This window comes from Choloepus didactylus, chromosome 9 (assembly GCF_015220235.1).
Source record: "Choloepus didactylus isolate mChoDid1 chromosome 9, mChoDid1.pri, whole genome shotgun sequence".
Classification (NCBI taxonomy): Eukaryota; Metazoa; Chordata; class Mammalia; order Pilosa; family Megalonychidae; genus Choloepus; species Choloepus didactylus.
This window is the reverse complement of record NC_051315.1, coordinates 24,026,100-24,050,083: the sequence shown is the minus strand read 5'-3', so window position 1 is coordinate 24,050,083 and position 23,984 is coordinate 24,026,100. Positions and strand designations below refer to the sequence as shown.

The 23,984-nt window shown below is 38.4% G+C and overlaps 1 protein-coding gene and 1 long non-coding RNA gene across 4 annotated transcripts in view; one reads left to right on the top strand and one right to left on the bottom strand.

The window, feature by feature from the left end:
* The window catches only part of LOC119544940, a 153,137-nt gene extending 142,345 nt beyond the window's left edge, over positions 1–10,792 (bottom strand). Inside the window, exon 1 of the long non-coding RNA XR_005218968.1 lies at positions 10,199–10,792. This is a non-coding gene — a long non-coding RNA (uncharacterized LOC119544940). The remainder of the gene's footprint in view (positions 1–10,198) is intronic.
* The window catches only part of DARS1 (aspartyl-tRNA synthetase 1), a 96,697-nt gene continuing 82,872 nt past the window's right edge, over positions 10,160–23,984 (top strand). Inside the window, exons 1-3 of one of the 3 annotated variants that reach the window (XM_037850532.1) lie at positions 10,173–10,459; positions 12,403–12,460; positions 16,520–16,612. In XM_037850532.1, coding sequence (XP_037706460.1) covers positions 10,394–10,459; positions 12,403–12,460; positions 16,520–16,612 — 217 coding nt within the window. In that variant the 5' untranslated portion in view covers positions 10,173–10,393. Of the gene's footprint in view, positions 10,460–10,535; positions 11,183–12,402; positions 12,461–16,519; positions 16,613–23,984 lie in introns of those variants that run through there. The other 2 variants (XM_037850533.1, XM_037850534.1) reach the window with 2 other exon arrangements.

Below are 23,984 nucleotides of genomic sequence, written 5' to 3'. Positions count from 1 at the left end.
ATGACTAGATGTGATGCCTGAATTAGCCACAGCCATCCTGCTGCCAACCTGAGGACGAAGCCTGCAGAGCTGAGAGAAGCATTAACTTCTTGGTCCTTCAACACATTGTTGAATAGCTGGATTAACCAAATTTTGACTCTCCCTTTCTCCAAACTTCTGATATGTTAGCAACACTGTTCCAACCCAGATTACCCCAAGACACAAGAACACGCCTGGCATGGAGTTACCCATGAGTTTAGGAGACAAATTTTAATTTAATACAAAACAGGAGACGATTCTTCATGGTGGCATGTTGAGAAAGTGAAGTCAGCGTTCCACGCAGAAAGAGAGAGAGGAGTGCCAAGGGGGTGGGGTGGGGGTAGGGGGCTCATAAAGGTTTGTGACAATGGAGTTTCAGCAGGGTCTCATGAGATTTGGTTACAACAGGGTCTCTTGAGATTTCGTTACAACAGGTACTTGCGAGATTTGGTTACAACAAGGTCTGATGAGATTTGGTTATTAACAGTGATTAAGAGAGTTAATGTCTTTCCTGGTCATGTAGTAGGTGGCTGTGTGCAGCTCATAATGGTGGAGGGGGTGGGGCCAGAGGCCCTGGGTCCCCACAAATACCTTCCTTTACTGACTGAAAACAGTCTAAGTCAGAGTTTCTCTTCCTTGCAGCCAAAGGCACCCTTTCTGATCCAGTTGGTAAATAGAGGTGCTAAGATTTGAAGTACATGCAAGCATAAGGGAAGTAATCGCTGACGACACAACAGCAAGGCTGGAGACACAATCAATTTGCAGTACAAGAATTCAAAAAGCTTGACAAACCAGAGTCATTGATGATAGAGACAAAGAACCCTATGTACTTCAGAGGCCTTGAAGACATGACTTGACTCTACATAGAATGTTGGCCTCCTTATTGTTCTCTCACTTTAAAGACTTTCCTTTGGCTGTTCTCTCTGCCTGGAATGCTCTTTCCCCAGAAATCCACGTGGCCACATCCCTCACCTTCTTCAAAATCTTCAAATGTCACTTTTTTAATGAGGTCTACCCAGCCCACCCTCTGCAACCCAGATTCTCTGTCCCCCTTACCTCACTTTTTTTTTTTTCTATAATTTCCTAACATGTTAAAACACTTTATTTATTAGATCTTTCATTTATTGTCTGTATCCCCCCTCTAAAATATAAGATCCACAAGGGCAGGGATCCTTGCCTACTTTGTTCCCTGATGTACCCCAAATGCCTAGAATAATGCCTGACTCATAGTTGGCCCTCAATAAATATTTGTTAAATGATGAATAAACATTAGTGTTTATTAAGGTAACTACAAATCATCTGCTAGAAATATCTGTATACACAGATATTATAACATAAAACATAAAAAGTGACTTCTGAGCTAAAATGGCAGATCTCATTTTACTCCAGGCCCTAATCCCACAAAAACTACAATCAAGGGAACTGGAAGAACAGGAAAGGAAATAAAATCCCCCAAATGTGAGAAGCTAGAAAGCAGACGGACAGTGGTATCCTACTTAGCATATACGAAAAGCTGAATCCTAAGGTAGCAGTCAAGAAAGCTGAGAAACATTCTAATTATACCAAAGAAACTTCAAAAGACTCAGCCCCAAAAAACTTCAAAAGACTCATCTGGAAATGGAGGTGAGGAGAGGGAGTTATCATAAAGAATATTTGAGGAAAGCTACCTGAGAAGTGTGATCCCTGCAACCCCTCCCTACTCCACTCACTGGAGAGTCCTCTCCACCCTGATGTGATTTCTTCTATGGAAAAGTGGGTCTTTGGACTTCAGAAACTGCCACAATAATTGACAGTGTGAATACTGTTCTAAAAGTGGGGGGAGTAAGTGACCAAATACATGTTGAATGCTGTATATTCCCAGACCACTGGGAGTGAGACCTTTACTCTTTAGGTAGGCAATTAGAAGACATTTTTTTTTCTGAACAATCTGATCATCCAAGGGGAAAGATCTCAAGATACTAACACTGGAGGCTACCCATCAAATGGCCCACCCAAATCATCCTACAATAAAACTCAAAATGGACAAACTCCATCCAAATGCTCAGAACTTCTAATAAGGTTTTTAGGCCCTACTGTTAACATAAGTAAACAGTCAAGAATTCACCAGACAGCCAAGCTAGGTCTCCAACTAACACAGAAGATGGAGACCAAAACAAATAGGAATAAAAGCAACTTGTAGGAAATGGACTGTGTAGAGAGAACACTTAAATTAAAAAAAAAAAATCCTCATTAATATGCTCAGAGATAAGAGAAGCTATTTCATACATGTACAAAAGATCAGGAAGCTTTTCTAAAAAATTTTTATTGTGGTAACACATATAAACACACAACTTCTCATTTTAACATTTTCACATGTATAATACAGTGCTGTTAATTACACACAGAGTATTGTGCTACCATTACCAGTATCCATTAATAAAATTTTTCATCACCCCAAATATAAACTTTGTACTCATTAAACAAAAACTCTCATTCCCCCCATTCCCTGGTAACCTGTACTCTACTTGAACTTTCTGAGGAAACGCCAAATTGCTTTCAATGGGGCTGCACCATTTTACATTTCTACCAACAACGTACAATGGTTCCTATTTCTTCGCATTCTCGCCAGCACTGATGATTTTCCATTTTTTTTAAATAAAAGTCATTCTAATTAGTTTCTCACTGAAGTTTTGATTTGCATTTCCCTAATGGCTAATAAAGTTGAACGTCTTTTCATGTGCTTATTGACCATTTGTATATCTTCTTTGGAGAAATGTCTATTTAAGTTCTTTTGCCCATTTTTTAAATTTCTTATTTATTTTTATTTTTAATGTAATTTTATTGAAATATATTTATTGAAATATACTCACAGTTTCATCATATAGTTGTGCATTCAACACCACAATCAATTTTTGAACATTTTCATCACTCCAAAAAAATAAAAATGAAAATAAGAATAAAAATAAAAGTAAAAGAGAACACCCAAAGCATCCCATACCCCTTCTGCCCACCTTACTTTTTTTTTAATTGAAATATATTCACATACCATATGTGCCAGTTTGAATGTATTATGTCCCCTAAAACGCCATTATCTTTGATGTAATCTTGTGTGGGCAGACGTATCAGTGTTGATTAGATTGTAATTCTTTGAGTGTTTCCATGGAGATGCAACCCACCCAACTGTGGATGATGACTCTGACTGGACAGTTTCCATGGAGGTGTGGCCCCGCCCATTCAGCATGGGCCTTGATCAGTTTACTAGAGCACTATATAAGCTCAGACAGAAGGAGCGAGCCTGCTACAGCCAAGAGGAACACTTTGAAGAATGCACAGGAACTGAGAGAGGAACTGCACTTTACAGAGACATTTTGGAGATGGCCTTTGAAATCAGACTTTTGCTCTGGAGAAGCTAAGAGAGGACAAATGCCCCAAGAGCAACTGAGAGTGACATTTTGGAGAGAAGCTGAAGCCTAGAGAGGAACGTCCTGGGAGAAAGCCATTTTGAAACCAGAACTCTGGAGCAGACACCAGCCACATGCTTTCCCAGCTAACAGAGGTTTTCTGGACACCATTGGCCATCCTTCATTGAAGGTACCCGATTGTTGATATGTTACCTTGGACACTTTATGGCCTTAAGACTGTAACTGTGTAACCAAATAAACCCCCATTTATAAAAGCCAATCCATTTCTGGTGTTTTGCATTCCGGCAGCATGAGCAAACTAGAACACCATATAATCATCCAAAGTATAACACACCTGTTCACAGTATCATCATATAGTTGTACATTCATCACCACAGTCAGTTTTTTAACATTGTCATTACTCCGAAACATAAAAATAAGAATAAAAATAAAAGTAAAAAGAACACCCAAAATGTCCCATAACCCTTCCTCCATATTCTTCATTTACTTTTTAATCCCCATTTTTCTACTCATTTCTTCATACACTGGGAAAAGGGAGTGTGAGCCATAAGGTTTTCACAATCATATGATCACACCATATAAGCTATATATTTATACGATCACCTTCAAGAATCAAGGATACTGGATTACAGTTCAACAGTTTCAGATATTTCCTTCTAACTATTCAAATAAACTGAAAACTAAAAAGGGATATCTATATAATGTGTAAGAGTTATCTCCAGAATGACCTCTCAACTCCATTTGAAATCTCTCAGCCACTGGAACTTTATTCTGTTTCAATTCTCTTCCCCTTTTTGGTCCAGAAGTCTTTCTCAATCACTGATGCAGGGTCCAGGCTCATACCCAGGAGTCACATTCCACATTGCCAGGGAGATTTATACGCCTGGGAGTCACGTGCCACATAGAGGGGGAGAGCAGTGAGTTTACCTGCCAAGTTGGCTTAGAGAGAAGGGCCACATCTGAGCAACAAGAAGCCCTCTGTGGGTGACTCTTAGGCAAAATGATGAGTAGGCTTAGCTTCTCCTTTGCAGAAACAAGCTTCACAAGGGCAAGCTCCAGGATTGAGGGCTCAGCCCACCAAGCTGGTAGTCCCCTTTGGCCCATTTTTAATTGGGTTGTTTGTCCATTCAATGGAGAATAAATAGTTTCTTTAACAAACGGTGCTGGGCAAACTTGCAAAAGTATGAAAGTAGATCCTTACCTCTCACCAAATGCAAAAATGAACTCAAAATGGATCAAAGACTTAAACACAAAAGCTAATATCATAAAACTCTTATAAGAAAACATAGGGTAATATCTTCAGGATCTTGTATTAGGCAATGATTTCTTAGACTTCACACCAAAAGCACAAGCAACAAAAGAAAAAACAGATAAATGGGACATCATCAAAATTAAAAACTTTTGCGAAAAGTACATTCTCAAAAAAGTGAAATGACAACCTATAGAATGGGAGAAAGGATTTGGAAACCACATATCTGATAAGGTTTAATATCCAGAATATAGAAAGAACTCCTCTAACTCAACAACAAAAAGGCAAATAACCTGATTTTTAAAATGGGCAAAGAACTTTTAGAGACATCTCTCAAAGAAGATACACAAATGGTCAATAAGCACATGAAATGATACTCAACATCATTAGCCATTAGGGAAATGCAAAACAAAACCACAATGAGTTACCACTTCACACCTACTAGAATGGCTACTGCTAAAAAAAATTAGAAAATAACAAGTGCTGACTAAGATGCAGAGAAACAAGAACACTTCATTGCTGGTGGGAATGAAAAATTGTGCAGCACTGTAGACAACAGTTTGATGGTTCTTCAAAAAGTTAAACATTGAGTCGCCATATGACCCAACAATCAATCACACTTCTAGGTAGATACTCCAAAGAAATTGAAAGTGGGTATTTGAACAGATATTTGTACAGCAATTTCACAGCAATATTGTTCATAATAACCAAAAGGTAAAAGCAACCCAAGTGTCCATGAACAGATCAATGGACAAACAGAATGCAATATAGAGAAGCAATGGAATATTATTCAGCTTTAAAAGAGGAATGAAATTCTGATACATGCTACAAATAGATGAATCTTAAAGACATCATGTTGAGTGAAATAAGCCAGACATGAAAGGACAGATATTATATGATTCAACTTACATGAAATAACTAGAATATTGCAAATTAATAGAGACAGAAAGTAGTTCGCTGGATAGCAGGCATGGGCAGGGGGCTGGGGAGAAGGAGAGAAGACGGAGAGTTAATGAATAAAGAGGGCAGGCAGAATGGAATAGTTTTGGTAATGGGTGGTGGTGATGGTAGCACAACATTGTGAATGTGATTATTGCCACTGAACCATATGCTTGAGACTGGTTGCTATTGGAAAGTTTATGTTGAATATATGTAACCACTATTATTTAAAAAGAGAAAGAGAGAGACTAAAGAGACAATGAAAATTAAATATAGTACATGATCCTGGACTAGATCTGATAATGGAGGAGAAAATGCCCAAAAGGACATTGTGGGGACAATTGGAAAAATTGGGATATAGACTGTATGTCCTACATCAATGTCAAATTTCTTGAACTTGATGATTATACTTAATGTGATTATGTAAGTGAATATCTTGTTCTTAAGAAATAATCATGGAAGTATTAAATGGTAAAGGAACATGATGTATGCAACCTACTCTCTAAGGTATAGAAAATAATTGGTTGATAGAAAGAATGATACAATTAATATGCAAAATGTTAAAAGTTGGTAAACCTGGATATTTGGGTAAAGGGTTTATTGGAGTTATCCATATTATTTTTGTACAAGCATACCTTGGAGATATGGGTTTGGTCCAGACACTGCAATGAAGTGAATTTTGCAATAAAGCCAAGTCACATGAATTTTTTGGTTTCCCAGTGCATATTAAAGTTATGTTTATACTATACACAGTCTAATAAGTGTGCAATAGCATTATGTCTAAAAAAAATGTACATACCTTAATTAAAATGTGAAAGAGACACAAAGTGAGCACATGCTGTTGGAAAAATGGCGCCAATAGACTTGCTTGACTCAGGGTTGCCACAAACCTTCAATTTGTAAAAAAAAAAAACAGTATCTGTGTAGCACAATGAAGTAAATCACAATAAAATGAGGTATGCCTGTATTATGTTTTCAAGAGACCTGTAAATTTGAAAATATTTCAAAATAAGTTTTTCAAAAAGTTATGCTTTAAAAAAAGGAGTGCCGGTAGGGACAGATGACAGCAGCACGAGTTGTGGGACACCAGTTGCTGAGGAGCCAATTCTAGACCCCAGCTCAGCAGTTTTATATTCTCCAGCTCCACTCTGAGTGGGGCAGGGCACAAAGTCTCACACCTCCTCAGAATCTGGAGGTAATGAGAAACCATCCCTTGACAGCCTCCCAGGAGAGACAGGGAGATGCCTCCCATCCTCTCACGTTCCAGGAAGATCACAATGCATTCTTCCAAGACTCAGATTAGCTGCAGTTCAAGCTTTACCTGTGTGGCCTATTTGGATATGTGCAAGGTGGCTAGGGCAACATGGCAGGGCTGCTCCCATGGAGTTTCTTGGTCTGTGGGATAAGGCTATCGGGCTTCTAAAACTAACTAGAAGTCTCTACAATTGTTTCCCCACTCCAAACTAAGACAGTAAATCACTAACAATGTCACATCCCAAGGGGAAACGGTAGAGATTCATGCCACCCTTAAAGACATAATGGATGATCATCTCCAATACATCCCTATTTTCACCAGTCTGGCTCCTACAAGAGTCAGATCCAGGAGGTTGACAGTGCACTAATGCAAATTCAATCACATTGTAGCCTCAATTGTAGCTGTGGAATTTCTATTAGAGCCCCCTTATCCCACTTCCATGCTTTGAATTCTATCTCACTCTTATAAAAAATTTAATACCATCTCTGAACCCTTCTCTGTCTCATATGTTCATCATCTTCTGCATGAATCTTCCTCATTATCTTTTTTTTTTTAATTTTATTTTGAAATAAATTCAAACTTACAGGAACAGTTGGAAAAACAATATAAAACCCATACACAGAACTCCAGCATACCCTGACCTCCCTCCCCCATCCACCAACTTTAACATCCTGTCACACCACCATTTCTTTCTTTCCCTCCCTCTCTATCATTCATCAGCTATTGCTCTGTCTTCTGAACACATCCTCATTATCTTTTAAATGCACTCAAGTGTTCTCTCCCTGAAAAAAAATCTTCAGTTCACTCATTCCCTGTTAGCTACCAACTATATCTTTCCTTCACCTCACATGCTACCTTCCGTCTCTGTAAGACAAGAAAGGCAGTGTAGTACAGTGGTTAAGAACATGGATTCTGGCACCATACTATCTGAATTGAAATATATCATTTAATAGCCCTGAGACCACCAGCAAGTTATTTAACCTCTCTATGTCTCAATTTCCCCATATATAAAAGGATTATAATAACATCTCCCTTGTAGTGGCATTATGAGAATTAAATGAGTCATTATATGTAAAGCCCTGACAATGACACAGAGTAAGTGCTATATAAGTGTGAGAAACAAGCACTATTCCTAAAAGGAATAAACACTCACCCGATTGTGGAGAAGAAAAGAATTTATTCACGATCTTGCAAGAACGGGCGCCCAAACAAAATGTGGGGGTTGGTGCGCAGAACAATAGAACCAGCAGTATTTATTCCCTACACCTAACCACAAGTCCCTCCCCTGTTTCTCCATTGGCTGGATACTCCAGAGGTTACATTCTATTTGACAAGCCTAACTAGCCCAGCAAATTTGAAACAGGCAGCCCACCCAAATTGGAAACATTTGAAATACCTTTCCTGCGCAAATTTGCAACATTAGGAACAGTTGGAACAAATCTCCACCCCTGACTATAATGGTTATGCCCAGGCCTCTTTAGAGCCAGTCTGGGCTAGTCTGGTAACAAGTTATGAGGCTATTTTGGGAATCTCTACCCTGAGTCTCCACCTTGCAAGGATAGTAGATAGTGGGCGGATAAGCAGGGGGACTGACTGTGGATTACAGTTTGTCTTTTTAACCTTCTACCAATTTCTTAACTGCCCCACCCTGCAAGGCACACCTATTCTGTGTGAAAGCTAAACTTAATTTCATTCTCACATAAGGGTTTGCTATTATCATTGTAACTATCATTTCTTGACTCACTTCTCAGCCCATTCTGACCCCGTCATTTTACCATAAAGAGTGCTTACTATGTATATCAGTGATCTCTATGGTGCTAAATTCAACAGACATTTTTCAGTCATCACTTTACTTGAGGTCTAAGCAATAGCTGATAATGTAAACACTCTTTTCTTGAAACATTTACTTCCTGGCTTGTGACAAAGAAATGCTTTTGGTTTTTCGGGTACCTCCCTATCTGCTTCTTACGCCACTTTTTCAAGTTAATCCTCTTTGCTTCTCTACCTGACCTCTTAAGTATTGGTGTTCCTTGAAGCCTCATCCGAGACCTTCACTTCTCATCTTATTCCCTCTTTTTTAGGCAAGCTCAGGCTTGCCCAGGGCTTCAGTTACCATCTACCTGCGGTTGTTTCACTCATCTTTATCTGTAGCCCAGACCTCTCTTCTGAGATCCAGACTGCACATGGCCAGCGGTTACTTGGACAGTGATATCCTTCAAACGTGTGAAAGGCTTCTCATACGCGCTACATTCAAAACTGAGCCTTGATCTTTCCCTCCCTGAACCTTCTTCCTTGAATATTCTTTCTGCTCCTCTTCACCTGGCTGATGCCTACTCCTGCTTTAGATTTTAGCTGAAATACCACTTCCTCAGGGAAGCCTGAGGTGAATGGCCCCAAAGAAACATTTTCATAGCACAAGATACTTCTCCTTCATAGCACTTACCATACTCACAAATAGATAGTAAGCTCCACGAGGGCAGAGACCACATCTGTTTTCGAACTATTGTATCCCAGGACCTGACTGAGGGAATTTCCAAAGGATTTTAATGTGTGTTGGGCCTACCCGTCCTCTTTTAACAATTGATTAAAACCCCTTTGGGCCAGGCTAAGACAGTACTAAGATAGTCCTTCATGGGAAGAAGCATTCACCAAGCCCCCAAATTACTTTCAATTGTGGTAAAAGGCTCATGAATGACCCCCCCCCCCCGCCAAAAAAAAAAAAAGCCGAAGTTAGGGAGATCTATACACTGAACAACCAACGATATGTACTGCCTCTACAAATGCAACAGGTCCAGACACTCGGCGCAAAGGTGTGGGGTTTTTGTTTGTTTGTTTTTGCCATTTTTTTGGACCTTATTTCTTACTTGGGTACCGGTATTTCATCTCGCCTTGGCAAGCGACCTACCCCAAGCCCAGTACTCCACATTCCAACCCACCGAGGAGCGGTTTGCGAAGACGCCAGCAGTGATACCGCTGCCGGAAAGAGTGAATGCCGGAAAGTCCAAAGGAGGAAAAGCCAATGCCCGAGCTTGGGTGTTTTACTGAATAGACTACGATTAAAGCTGGAAGGGTTTGGGAGAAATGGAAATAGGGCAAAACAGAAGCCGTAGGTGAAATAAGGCTGAAGGGATACGGAATCCAACCCCGTGACCCAGAACGCCACGGTATGCACTACCCTTTACCGTGGAATTCCGTCCCTCAGAGCCAACCTCGCGAGATCGTAGTGAATTCCTAGGGATTCCCTCCAACTCGGGGAAAACTCCTAGAGGCGGGGCAAGAGGAGGAGGAGCCAGGCAGGAGGAGGAGGAGTCGGCAGCGCGTGGCCGCACGTCTTACCGCGCCCTGGAATCTCGAGACAGCTGCGGGTATCGCGATCTTCTTGGAGCCGACCCTCCGCGCGGAGTGTTAGCGCGTGTGTTGAGACCGAGTGCTGGGAGGGCGGAGACTGTGCGGGAGGGAGAAGCGCCTTTGGTCTGCCTTTCGGAACTCTGCGAGGGAGGGTGGTGACCGCTACCACGTTCTGCTGTCCAGATGCCCAGCGCCAGCGCCAGCCGCAAGAGTCAGGAGAAGCCGCGGGAGATCATGGACGCGGCGGAAGTGGGTTTCCTTCTTCCCCCCGTCCCGCGAGGACAGACCCTAGGGAGGGTGTAGGGTGAGCGGCCCTGTCTTTGAGGTCCCTATCGACACTTTGCCCGTAGGCAGCGGGCCTGGGCTCTAGGCGCCCAGAGACTCCACGGGGCCTCCAGGGTCTGGCTTGAGGACCTTGGCCAAATCCACTCTGGTTCGCATTTCCAAAAGGGACTCTTGGGCCTGGGCATTCTGGCCTCCAGGAAGTTTGTCCCTAGAGTGGGGTGGTAGCGAAGCACAAACTGACCCGGAAGTAGGAGCGGCGGGGTCACACCTAACCTCCGGCGCGTCCTTCACGTAATGCACCCGTCCTCCCTCCCTTTGGAAAATTTTAAATATCCGTATCTACTTAACCGTCGTGGTCCCAATATTTTTAAAGTAGTGATATTACTTCGTAGAACGGTCTGCCGGGTGATCCTGTTCAATACGACAGCTTTAAAGAACACCTGTTGTTTTTGTTACTTCCATTCTCCCACTCAGGGACCCAGTGAAGTAGGTAGGGAAGGTTGCAGAGAATACATTTGAGATGAAGTGACCCAAAATCAGGAGTGTCATTCATAACGCCCAGTGCTCCTGGAGTGCTTTTCAAAAATGGAAGTTTAAAACCATCCAAGTTGTGTGTGCTGTAGTAATATTGAGCCTTAAATCCCTGCCGCTCTCCTACTTTTTCTGTTGAGGAATTCCGAATTTGAGGTAAGCTGCACACGAAATAGGTTAGCACAGAAAGCTAAATGGAATAGGGTTTGCTGAAATAATAACATTAATACGAATGGGTGACACTATTTTTCTCTTTATACACTTGAACCTTTTTATGGGGCCCTCAGCTACATAGTGTGACTGAATCGCTACTAGGGCTATGTATCTTTTTCAGGGGTGTTTGTGTTGTGTGTGTGTATATATTCATCAAAACAAAACAAAAAAATGACTTCTTCAGTCAGCACCATGAGGTCTATTTGGTGAAATACAAAATCCAGTATTCTTAATATGTAAAGGAGAGGATTCCAGCAGGTAGCTGTAAAAGAACAGAAACTAATTTTTTATGCAGGTCTTAGTTACCTTATAAAATCTAAGGAAATTTATTTTTGTGTATTCTTCATCTGATTAATTATGTAAACTAGAAGTGCCCTCTTAGAGATAGCATAGGTCTAGATAAAAGGTAGAGATTGTAGCAGAGTTGTGTTATTTTATACCGAGAGAGATCTTAAGAGATCATTTTTTAAGTAATGAAATTAAGACAAAAGGTCACTTACCTTAACAAGTATAGTTTATTCATAATAGACTGGACCCAGGTCTCCTGTTTCCTATTCCTAACTTTAACATCCATAACAAGGAATTTTATATGCTGTCAATATGGAACAGCTTGTAACCTAATATGCAGAAGCCAGTTTTTAGAAACTGGAAGCTGGTAAATTTTTTGATGATGTTTTACAAAATTACAGTTAACTTACATCTTGCATTTCTGATTTCTAAAAACTATGGACAGCTGATGCTCAGAAAGGGTACCCAAAAAGTTCATTCTCTTATCTCTTCCTGAAATAGGAAGTTAATAAAATTGTGGTACTTCATCCTTCTCCCTTCACAGAGGAAATTTATATCCTTGCTTTGAGTTAGTTTAATCCCAGATTTTGAAGAAGGTAGTTAAAACGTTTTGTACATGTGTGTAGATTTTATCTGAGGGTGATCTTCATAACAAACTAACAAACCAGAAAATGTGGGCACTTTTTCTCTACAGAGTGCATAAATAAATGCTATGTGACCGATTTTCACAGTGTGAAATTACTGATCCTCTGAATTTAAGAAATGATCTGAAAGTTAAAACAAATTCACCTTATACTCTGATTTTTGTATTTATGTGCATACTGTGCTTTTAGTGTTTAAATAGAAAGTGATAATGCAAAAAAATTTTTTTGTAGGATTATGCTAAAGAAAGATATGGAGTATCTTCAATGATACAATCACAAGAAAAACCAGGTTAGTAGCTATGTCATAATAAATTAAGCTTTTTTTCCCTATATAATTCCAGAAAAGTTCTACATAAAGTTGTAAAGTAGGTTTGATTCCTTGCTTAACTCTGAAAAGCTTAAATCACGCTTATAATCGTAGATGCTATAACCCTGAGTAATACCAGCATTTCTCTAAACATTGTCAGTTTAGGATCCCTAGGCTAGAAAAAGAAGAAAGTATGTTAAATAAATACTGTAGATTAAATGGTATATTTTAAATGGTAAACTTTAAAAACAATATTCCTAAGTAATTAGGTAAGCAAAAGATTTAACTCTAGTTGAGGGGATAAAAGAAGAGTGGCTGATAATTACTGGCATCATCATGTGCTTCCTTTTTGCCTGCTTTAATGAAACCATATCCTTTTTGACTTCTCTGATTGTTTTGGCTATTTATTAAAGTGCAACACTGCTAGGCTCTTCCAAACATTCACTTTCTTATTGAATCATGACAACGTCTTTGAAAACTAGATGGAATCGAAGTTGAGACATGCTCAGTAATTGGCTGCACATGGCCAAAATTGGACTCGGAATTGGGCCTGCAGCAACTGACCTCAGAGCCCATGATCTTTCTATCATCTCTGGCTCCTTTGGCAGTGACTGTATTTTAGGTTGTAGAGGTCCCCTCATTTTGTTTATTCTTAAGTCTAAGTGTCTGGGAATGGAACTAATTGTTCTTAGATACCAGACTACCTTTTCTTATTACAGCTCCCATTTTATTAATACATTTTTAAAACTTTATAATAATTCATTGAAATAGACTTGTTGCATGCTAATTGTTTTTTCCAGGACCTACAGGTTTTCTATTTGTAAACATTACCCTCCTTTATTTCTATTCTACATATGTAACTTCAACAAATTTATCTTACTCAACTATTTAACAATTTTTTTTCTTTTGGGGCACCCCAAATTATGTCTTTCAGTCTTTGGTACAATGACAGATCTTTAAATTCTGGCCTATTGGAAGTACTAAGTGCTTCTGATTTAGAGGCCTGCCTGTGAACTTTATGCTTTGGAAATAATACACCTCCAGGTCAATTTTATTTTCATTTCAAATTTGATTTACAGCCTGATCACAAAATAACTTTTCCTTCCCAACTTTAAGACCAAAGTAATTTGCTCAAAATAAACCTTTTCCAAAAGATGAAGAGAGTGAAGTTAAAATACTGGCGTATAAAATGGGCTATGACAACTTGAAAGGTGAAATCACTGCCCTCCCCACTATGTGGGATCAGACACCCAGGGGAGTGAATCTCCCTGGCAACGTGGAATATGACTCCCGGGGAGGAATGTAGACCTGGCATCGTGGGACGGAGAACATCTTGACCAAAAGGGGGATGTGAAAGGAAATGAAATAAGCTTCAGGGGCAGAGAGATTCCAAAAGGAGCTGAGAGGTCACTCTGGTGGGCACTCTTACGCACACTTTAGACAACCCTTTTTAGGTTCTAAAGAATTGGGGTAGCTGGTGGTGGATACCTGAAACTATCAAACTACAACCCAGAACCCATGAATCTCGAAGACAATTGTATAAAAATGTAGCTTATGAGGGGTGACAGTGGGATTGGGAAAGCCATAAGGACCACACTCCACTTTGTCTAGTTTATGGATGGATGAGTAGAAAAATAGGGGAAGGAAACAAACAAACAGACAAAGGTACCCAGTGTTCTTTTTTACTTCAATTGCTCTTTTTCACTTTAATTATTATTATTGTTATTTTTGGGTGTGTGCTATTGATGGTGTCAGGGATTGATTTAGGTGATGAATGTACAACTATGTAATGGTACTGTGAACAATTGAATGTATGATTTGTTTTGTATGACTGCGTGGTATGTGAATATATCTCAATAAAATGAAGATTAAAAAAAAAAAATCCGAAAAAAAAAAAAATGGGCTATGAGTAGTGTAGTAAAGCGATGACATTTCCCTGCCAGGGTAAGCAGGAAGGATCATTTGAGACTTTGTTTTCAGCATCAGGGTCTGATTGAACTGGACTTCCCTGAGTTCTAAAACAAACTTACAGGAGTTCGAATCTCTTACATGGGCCCAAATAAACTGTTGACATAATTGCAAGCAAATCCACAGATTACTGTGTTCTTCCACTTACAAATTCCCTCCATCCTAAGGAAAGATAACTATGTATTTAATCTGAGTACAGTAATATAGTGAAATTTTGCCTTTGGTTTTTACCTCTGCTAAAATCCTAACACTTTGTTCCATATAAAGCTTCTTTTTCCATCTTTCTCCAAATTCCTTCCCTCTAATGCCAGTGACTCTTAAAAGTGTGGAGTACGTAGTGTTTCAAACTAGAACCCCACCACAATTAGTCATCATCTCAGCCACTCATTGGTGGATGTGGCATTAACCCCTCAGTTATGCTGGGATGTGCTGAAGGTTGAAACTCCTATACTAATTAGTTAGAATGCCCCAAGAAAAAAGGAGTGTTAACCTTTTTTTTTCCTAAGTGCTTTAAAATTACCCGTATTATCACATTATTTATAATTCTACTCTTTCAGATTTATGCTGTCCTGGTTTTGGTTGCTTTGTTTGTTTGTTTTCCAACCTTGGCATTTTCGTATCTACCTATTAAAATCTTACGTTACTTTTTCTTTTCTTGTTCACACTTTGTTTTGCTGGGGTTTACACAGCAGACTTGGAAATTGGTTTAACTCATAAGGAGGTCTTTGGCAGTGTTTTGAAGAATATTTCTCATGATGCCCAGTGGCATTAACATTTCAAATTCATTCTCTGCTTTTGGAAAGGGAACCATGGTATTTTCCTGTAAATTGTATTTTCTCTAAGGTATGTCTTTCTTTCAAGAGACAAATTACAAATACATTTAGATAAAGCAGGTAAAATATAATATTTTATATTTAAATAATTATTTAAGGTAAAATTAGATTTCATTATAATACCTCCCCCCACCCAAAAAAGGTATTTTTGGTATTTAGTTACGTTTCATTGATATGCTATTGATAGGGTTAGGCAGCATAACCCTTGAGAACAGGGATCTTTTATTATTCTAGATATTGTGATGTCATGTCTTATTGTATTTTAAATTAATACTTAAATAAATTTTTCTCTTACTTTTCACGTTGTTTTCATATTTAGAAAAATAATGATTTCTGGGTCTTGCCTTGTATTGCTATCTTCATGTAATAGTTGTTTTGTCACAGTGTTCCTGTTTTGAGGGCTCCAGATAGATTGTAGTGCTTTGTTGGAAGTATTGGGGAGAATAATAGTCGGGGCTCATTTGCAGCCAAAATGAGAATTTATTGCCTTATATGACTAGGAGGCAAAATGTGAGATGGCATCAAGCATGTTGGGGCTGAGGAATAACCTTCAGGACTCTGTGTCACCACCTCTTGGCCCTGTTTCCTTTAGCATATTGTTTTCATTCTCCCGGCAAACTCATGTGAGAAAGATGGGGGTGCAACTCTGGGCCTGTACCACTCAGTTTGGTGTCCCCAGGGGAGAAGGCATTTCATTCCTAGTGAAGGACTTTGATTAGCCCAGTTTTAGTAACACAATCTTCCTGGATCAGTAACTGTTGTGGGAAGTAGGGTACTGTGATTGTCCAGGCCTGGCAGACATCCCTCCCCTGTGGCCTGCTGACTTACAAATTGTGGGCATGAAGACAAAAATACCAAGTCCACTTCAGGCATAGGCAGGTGAGGACAGGCTGTGTTTGACCTTAGAAGTTACTGAAGTGTTTTCAGCAGTATAGAGACTGAATTAAATGAGGACCAATGGCCAGTCAGGAGGCTATTGCTATAGTTTATGCGACAGATATTAGGATCTGGGTTTGGGGTAGTGGCAGTGATGATGGTAGAGAATTGAGTAAATTTTTTAGATCTACAATTCACAAAACTTGAGGTGAATTGCATATGGAATTCTTTGGAGAAGAAGGCTTTGTTAAAGATTGAGAATTATTTAAGGTAATACCAAATACTTAAAGTAGGTGTCAAACTGAAATAATTATATCTTTTTGTAAATTCTGAATTACAAAATTGTTTCACTTATTTGCTGCAGATCGAGTTTTGGTTCGGGTCAGAGACTTGACAGTACAAAAAGTTGATGAAGTTGTTTGGGTGCGTGCAAGGGTTCATACAAGCAGAGCTAAAGGTAAGATTTGCTTAATGCCTGATATCCTTTGGTAAGGACTTTCAGTGAATTTTTTGGTCTTGCAAATTTCTCATAGACCAAAGTAAACATTAAAAATAAAAATCTTTATTTTCTTTCTTAAACATTGTAAAGTATATAGTCCATGGTTATTCAGTTTTAGGTTCCATCCTTAAAAATTATTTGACCTTGAAAACTCAGTGATAGCTAAGAGTTTAAGGTACTTTTCTAGCATCTCTCAAGAGTTTAATTATTTTAAGTGAAAAGTGTTTTTGAGAAGTTTCTTGTTTATTAATATTCTTCTACTTGCAATTATTTAGATGAGAGAAAGGTAAAAGAGAGATAAGGCTAATACTGGACTGTCCAATAAAATTGCTACTAGTCACAAATAACTATTTCAATTTTAATTAATTAAGATTAAATAAAATTTAAAATTCACCAGTTATGCTAGCTGTATTTCAGGTGCTTATTGGCCGCATATGGCTATTAGCTCCCATATTAGACATCACAATTAAGTGAATGTTTCCATCATTGCTGAAAGTTAAAATGGACAGTGCTGAGCTAAGAATTTAGTATTAACAACAGAGAAGAAAGCACTTTTTATTAGTTTATAACTTCATATTGTTCACACATTTTTTTGACATTTGATCATCCCCACAAAATTTTGAAGTAGGCAGAACAGGTACTGCTATTCTACTTTATAAATGAGGAGACTGAAGTACAGATAGACAAAGTGACTTGCCCGAGATCACATAGTAATTTGTGGAATTACTAACAGAATCCGCCTTCTATCTTCTAAGCAGAATTAATTGCTTCCATGGAATTTAATGTCTTCCATGTTACAGTGTTTCTTATATTGTGTTTTATTTTATTTTTATTTAATTTTATTTTTTAAAATATTTTTAAAGCATTTTTTATTATTACAGAATTAATATAGGCCATTATTTTAAAATTCCAGCATTTTATACATATATCTCACTGTTGATTAGGGCTTGGCATACTGTGGCCATTCAACTCTATTTGAAATCTCTTAGCCACTGTAACCTTATTTTGTTACCTTTCTTTTCCCCTTTTGGGTCAAGAGGCATTTTTAATCCCTCGGTGCCAGGGCCAAGCTCATTCCTGGGAGTCGTGTCCCATGTCACCAGGGAGACTCATTCCCTTGGGAGTCATGTCCCACATAGGGGAGAGAGTAATGAATTTATTTGCAGAGTTGGGCTTAGAGAGAGAAGGGTCACATCTGAGAAACAAAAGAGGTTCTCTGGAGGTGCCTCTTAGGTATTATTATAGGTAGGCGTAGCTTCCCTTTTACAAGTTTCACAAGAGCAAGCCTCAAGATCAAGGGCCTTACTTATTAAATAGGGGGTTCCTGATTTCACATAGCATATATTCTGTCCACGGTAAACAATCAGTGTCTCATATTATCTTTACTTAGTTGTATAATCATTAGCACTCTCAATTTTAAACATGTATCATAACACAAAACACCCCAAAGCTCTTATCAGCCCCTAATTATTTACCCCTAGTATTTGTGTGGTACTGGTAAGGTATTCCTATTATGATCTATAATATGCAATAGGTACCATCTGTTGTTAACTCTTTGTACCAGTGTCACATCTTAGAAGTAGATCATACAAGCACTTATTTATATTTGTAATGTTAATCTGTGGAATGCATGCCCTTAATCAACCCCTTTCAATCATGCTCGCCTTCAATGTGGCACTGATACCTATAATCCCGTTAACGAACAGTCATCACCCCTGTCCATTCCCATACCTTTAAGTTCACTCTCATTAATGGGTCTGTAAATAGTAGGTACTCATTCCCCCTTCACTAGCTTCTGTCTATCTCTAGGTCCTCTATATTTTACATTATAAGTTACTGATTTTACATTGTTCAGGGAATTCATATCAGTGATAACATACAATATCTCTCCTTTTGTGTCTTACTTATTTCACTGGGCATTATGTCTTCAAGGTTCATCCATGTTGTCATGTTTTAGGGCCTAGTTCCTTCTCACTGCTACATAGTAGTATTCCAGTGTATGTATATATCATATTTTGTTTATGCACTCATCTATTGACAGACTCTTGGATTGTTTCCATCTCTTGGCAATTGTGAACAGTGCTGCTGTGAACATCAGTGTGCAAATGTCTGTTTGTGTCACTGCTTTCAGATCCTCTGAGTATATACCGAGAAGTGGAATTGCCACATTGTAGGGTAACTCTATACCTAGTTTTCTGAGGAATCGCCAAACTGTCTTCCACAGCAGCTATACCATTATACATTCCCACCAGCAATGAATAAAAGTTCCAATTTCTCCACATCCTCTCCAACATTTTTAGTTTCCTGTTTGTTTAATGGCAGCCATTCTTATTGGTGTGAGATGATATCTCATTCTGGTTTTGATTTGCATATCCCTAATAGCTAGTGAAGATGAACATCTTTTCATGTGCTTTTTAGTCATTTGTATTTCCTTTTAGGAAAAATGTCTGTTTATATCTTTTGCCCATTTTATAATTGGGTTGTTTGTTCCTTGTTGAGTTGTAGGATTTTTTTATATATATGCAGGATATCAGTCTCTTATCAGATATATGGTTTCCAAATATTTTCTCCCACTGAACTGGCTACCTCTTCACCTATATCACAAAGTGCTTTGAGGCACAGAAGCTTTTAATTTCAAGGCATTCCCATTTATCTATTTTTTCTTTCATTGCTTGTGCTTTGGTGTAAGGTCTAAGAAGCTACCCCCCATTACTAGATCTTGAAGATGTTTCCCTATATTATCTTTTAAAAGTTTATGGTACTGTCTCTTGTATTGAGGTCTTTGAGCCACTTTGAGTTAATTTTTTTATGATTTTTTTTTTGTTGTAGAGTATAACATATTTACATAAAATTGATAACTTTCTAAATGCAATTTAACAAGCAGAGAACAAATTTCAAAGAATATTATAGGTTACAGTTCCACAGTTTCAGTTATTTCCTTATTATGAAATATAACGTATATACAAAAGGTGTAGCTTTCAAATTACAGTTTAACAAGTAGCTGTAAAACAAATTTCAAAGGGTGCTATGGGTTATAGTTCCACCATTTCAGTTCTTTCCTTCTAACTCTTCTAATACTCCAGCAACTAAGAAAAAGAAAATTATACAAAGATACAGTATTCATAATCTTCTGTTAAATTCCATCTTATCTGTTGCTACCCCTTCCTCTAGTTTAATCACTTTCCTGATCTTCAGGGATGTCTAGACAGTGACCATCCTAACCTGATCATGTTGAAAAGGTGTGTCAATTTTATGAGCAAAGGAAATATCTAGTTGATGTTTTTGAAGAGGCTATTACCTCTTGGTTTTGGGACTTAGCTGGCATAGGAGCTCTCTGAAGGATTTAAGTTTCTGACGAATACACTTAGTGAGTGAAACTTTTATAGAGTCTCAGATAGGGATCCAGGAATTCTTTAAGGTTTTCGGGACTACTGTTGACTTGGGCTTATCACATTGTGGTCATTTGGCATATCTAGGTGAAGCTTGCATAGGAGTAACCTGCAGGATAACCTCTTAACTCTATTTGAATCCTCTTAGCTACTAGAACCTTATTTTATTGCCTTTCTTTTTCCTCCTTTTGATCAAAAAGGCATTCTCAATCTCTTGATGCCAAGGTCACACTCATTCCAGGAATCCATGTGCCACATGGCCAGGAAGGCTCATTCATCTTGGGGGTCCTGTCCTACGTTGGGGGGAGGGTGATGAATTTATTTGCAGAGTTAGGCTTAGAGAGAGAGTCGACATTTGAGCAAAAAAAGAGGTTCTCTGGAGATGATGTCCAGGCATAATTACAGGTGGGCTCAGCCTCCTCTTTACAGCCATAAGTTTCCCCAGAGCAAGCCTCAATATTGAGGGCTTGACTTATAAAGTAGGAGGTTCCTAGGTTCACATAACGTTTGTTATATCCATGATAATCCATCCATATCTCACAGTATCCTCACTTAGTTGTACAGTCCTCATCACTCTCCAGTTTAAGCAATTCTCATAACCCAAAATGTCTCATAACTCTTGTCAGCCCTTAATTATTTGTCCCTAGTATTTGTATAATACTAGTATGGTATTCCTATTAATTCTAGTCCCTAGTATGCAGTGTGTAGATTTTTCCCATGTACCCTTCTGTTGTCAACTGTGCTAGTGTTATACCTTAGAAGTATATCATGCAAGTACCTATCTATATTTGTAGTGCTGATCTGTAGGAAACATGCCTTTAAACAACCTCTTTCATTCCTATTTGGCTTCAATACAGCTCTGATACTTACAATCCCATTAACAAATAATTGTCAGCCCATCCATTACCATACCTTTGAATTCACTGCCATTAATATATCTGAACATATTAGATTATCATTCCCCTTCACTAGCTACTGTCTGTCACTAGATCCTCAATATTCTTATAAGACACTGATCTTACATTGTTCAGATAGTTCATAGAAGTGGTAACATACAGTATCTCTCCTTTTGTGTCTGACATTTCACTCAGAATTATATCTTCAAGGTTCATCCATGTTGCCATGTTTCAAGACCTCATTGCTTCCTACTGCTGCATAGTATTCCATCGTATGTATATACCACATTTTGTTCACTTGTCTGTTGAAGGACGCTTGGATTGTTTCCATCTCTTGGTAATTGTGAACAGTGCTGCTATGAACATAGGTGTACAAATGTCTGTTCGCGTCACTGCTTTCAGAATTGCTGGGTATATACCAAGGAATGAAATTGCCAGATCATAGGGTAATTTAGTATCTAGCTTTCTGAGAAACCACGAAACTGTCTTCCAGAGTGGCTGTACCATTATACAGTCCCACCAGCAATGAATAAGAGTTCCAATTTCTCCACATCCTTTCCAGTATTTTGTAGTTTCCTGTTTCTTTGATGGCAGCCATTCTTATTGGTATGAGATGATATCTCATTGTGGTCTTGATTTGCATCTCCCTAATAGCAAGTGAAGATGAAGATCTTTTCATGTGTTTTTTAGCTATTTATATTTCTTCTTCAGAAAAATGTCTTTTCATATCTTTTGCCCATTTTATAATTGGGCTATTTGTACTATTGTTGAGTTGTAGGATTTCTTTATATATGCAAGATATCAGTCTTTTATCAGATATGTGGTTTCCAAATATTTTCTCCCATTGAATTTGCTGCCTATACCTTTTTTGACAAATTCCTTTGAGGTATAGAAGCTTTTGATTTTGAGGAGTTCCCATTTATCTATTTTTTCTTTCATTGCTTGTGCTTTAGGTGTAAGATCTAAGAAGCAACCTCCTAGTACTAGGTCTTAAAGATGTTTCCCTGTGTTATCTTCTGGGAGTTTTATGGTACTGTCTCTTATATTAAGGTCTTTGATCCACTTTGAGTTAATTTTTGTGTAAGGTGTGAGATAGGGGTTCTCTTTCATTTTTTAAGATATGGATATTCCATTCTCTCATCACCATTTGTTGAAGAGACTGTTCTGTCCCAGTTCGGTGGATTTGGGGACCTTAGCAAAAATCAGTTGACCATAGATCCTGGGGGTCTACTTTTGAACTCTCAATTCAATTCCATTGATCGGTATGTCTGCCTCTGGGCCAGTACCATGTTGTTTTGACCACTATGACTTTCTATTAGGCTTTAAATTCAGGAAGTATGTCATCCCACTTCGTTCTTCATTTTTAGAATGTTTTTGGCAATTCAGGGCCCCTTTCCTGTGCAAATAAATTTGAGAGCTAGCTTTTCCAAGTCTACAAAGTAGGTTGTTGGAATTTTTATTTGAATTGCATTGAAACTGTGGATTAGTTTGGGTAGAATTAACGTCTTCATGACATTTAGCTTTCCTATCCATGAACATGGAATATCTTCCCACCTATTTAGGTTTCTTTGATTTCTTTTATTAAAGTTTTGTCATTTTTTGTGTAGAGGTCTTTTACATCCTTGGTTAAGTTTATTACAAGGTATTTGATTTTTTTTTAGTTGCAATTGCTAATGGAATTTTTTTCTTGATTGCCTCTTCGGTTAGGTTATTACTAGTATGTAAGAACATTACTGACTTAAGTGCATTAATCTTTTTTTTAATGCATTTTTTTATTGTGAACTTTACCATGTATACATAAGAGTGATAACTTTCAAAATATGATTTAACAAGTAGTTAGAGAGCAAATTGCAAAGAATGTCTTGGGTCACAGTTCCATAACTTCAGCCATTTCCATTGTTGTAAAATATAATGTACATACAGAAAGGTGTTAACTTTCGATGTACAGCTCAACTGTAATAGCTCAACCTATTACAGTTATATAAGTAATTTCAAAAATTGTTACGGGTTACAGTTCCACAGTTTCAGTTCTTTCCTTATTTTGCAATATAGGGTAAATACAGAAAGGTGAAGGCTTTCAAAGCACAAGTCAATGAGTAGCTGTAGAGCAAATTTCAAAGGATGTTATAGGTTACAGTTCTATCATATCATTTACCTCCTTGCAGCTATTCTAATACCCCAGCATCTAAACAAATATATGTATTTATATAAAGTTTCAGTATTCATAGACCTTTGTTAAATTTTTTCTTGTTTGTTGCTACCCCTTCCTCTCACTTGATCTCTTTCTCCATTTTCAGGGATGTCTAGGCAATAAGCACCCTAACTTGTTCAAATTGAAAGGGGGTATCGACAATAAGGGGAAGGGAGCTGCATCTCATTCTTAAAGAGGCTTTTGTTTCTGGGTTTTATGGCTTGTCGGGTGTAGGAACACTGTGGTGGATTTAAGTTTCTGAGAGATAAAACTTATTGAGTGAATCTTTTGTAGAATCTCAGGTAGGGACCCAGGTATTTGGGGACTCCTTTGGGTAAAGGCATGGCATACTGTGGCCATTTGGATGTCTAGCTGGAGCTTGCATAAGAGAAACCTCCAGGATAGCCTCTCGACTATATTTGGTATCTCTCAGCCACTGTAACCTCAGCATGTTACCTTTCTTTTTCCCCCTTTTTCTCAAGTAGGCATTTTCAGACCCTTACTGCCACGGCGAGACTCATTCCTGGGAGTCAAGTGCATTAATCTTATATCCTACCACTCTGCTGAATTTATTAGTTCAGGTACTTTGTCTTCAGTTTCTCAGGATTTTCGAAATACAAGATTATATGATCTGCAAATAATGGCAGTTTTACTTCTCCTTTCCAGTTTGGATGCTTTTTATTTCTTTGTCTTGGCAAATTGCTCTGGCTAGAACTTCTAGCACAATATTGAATAGTAGTGGTGATAGTGAGCATCCTTGTCTTGCCCTTGATCTTAGGAGGAAGGCTTTCAGTCTCTCACCATTGAGTACTAAGCTGGCTATGGGTTTTTCATATTTGCCCTTTATCATATTG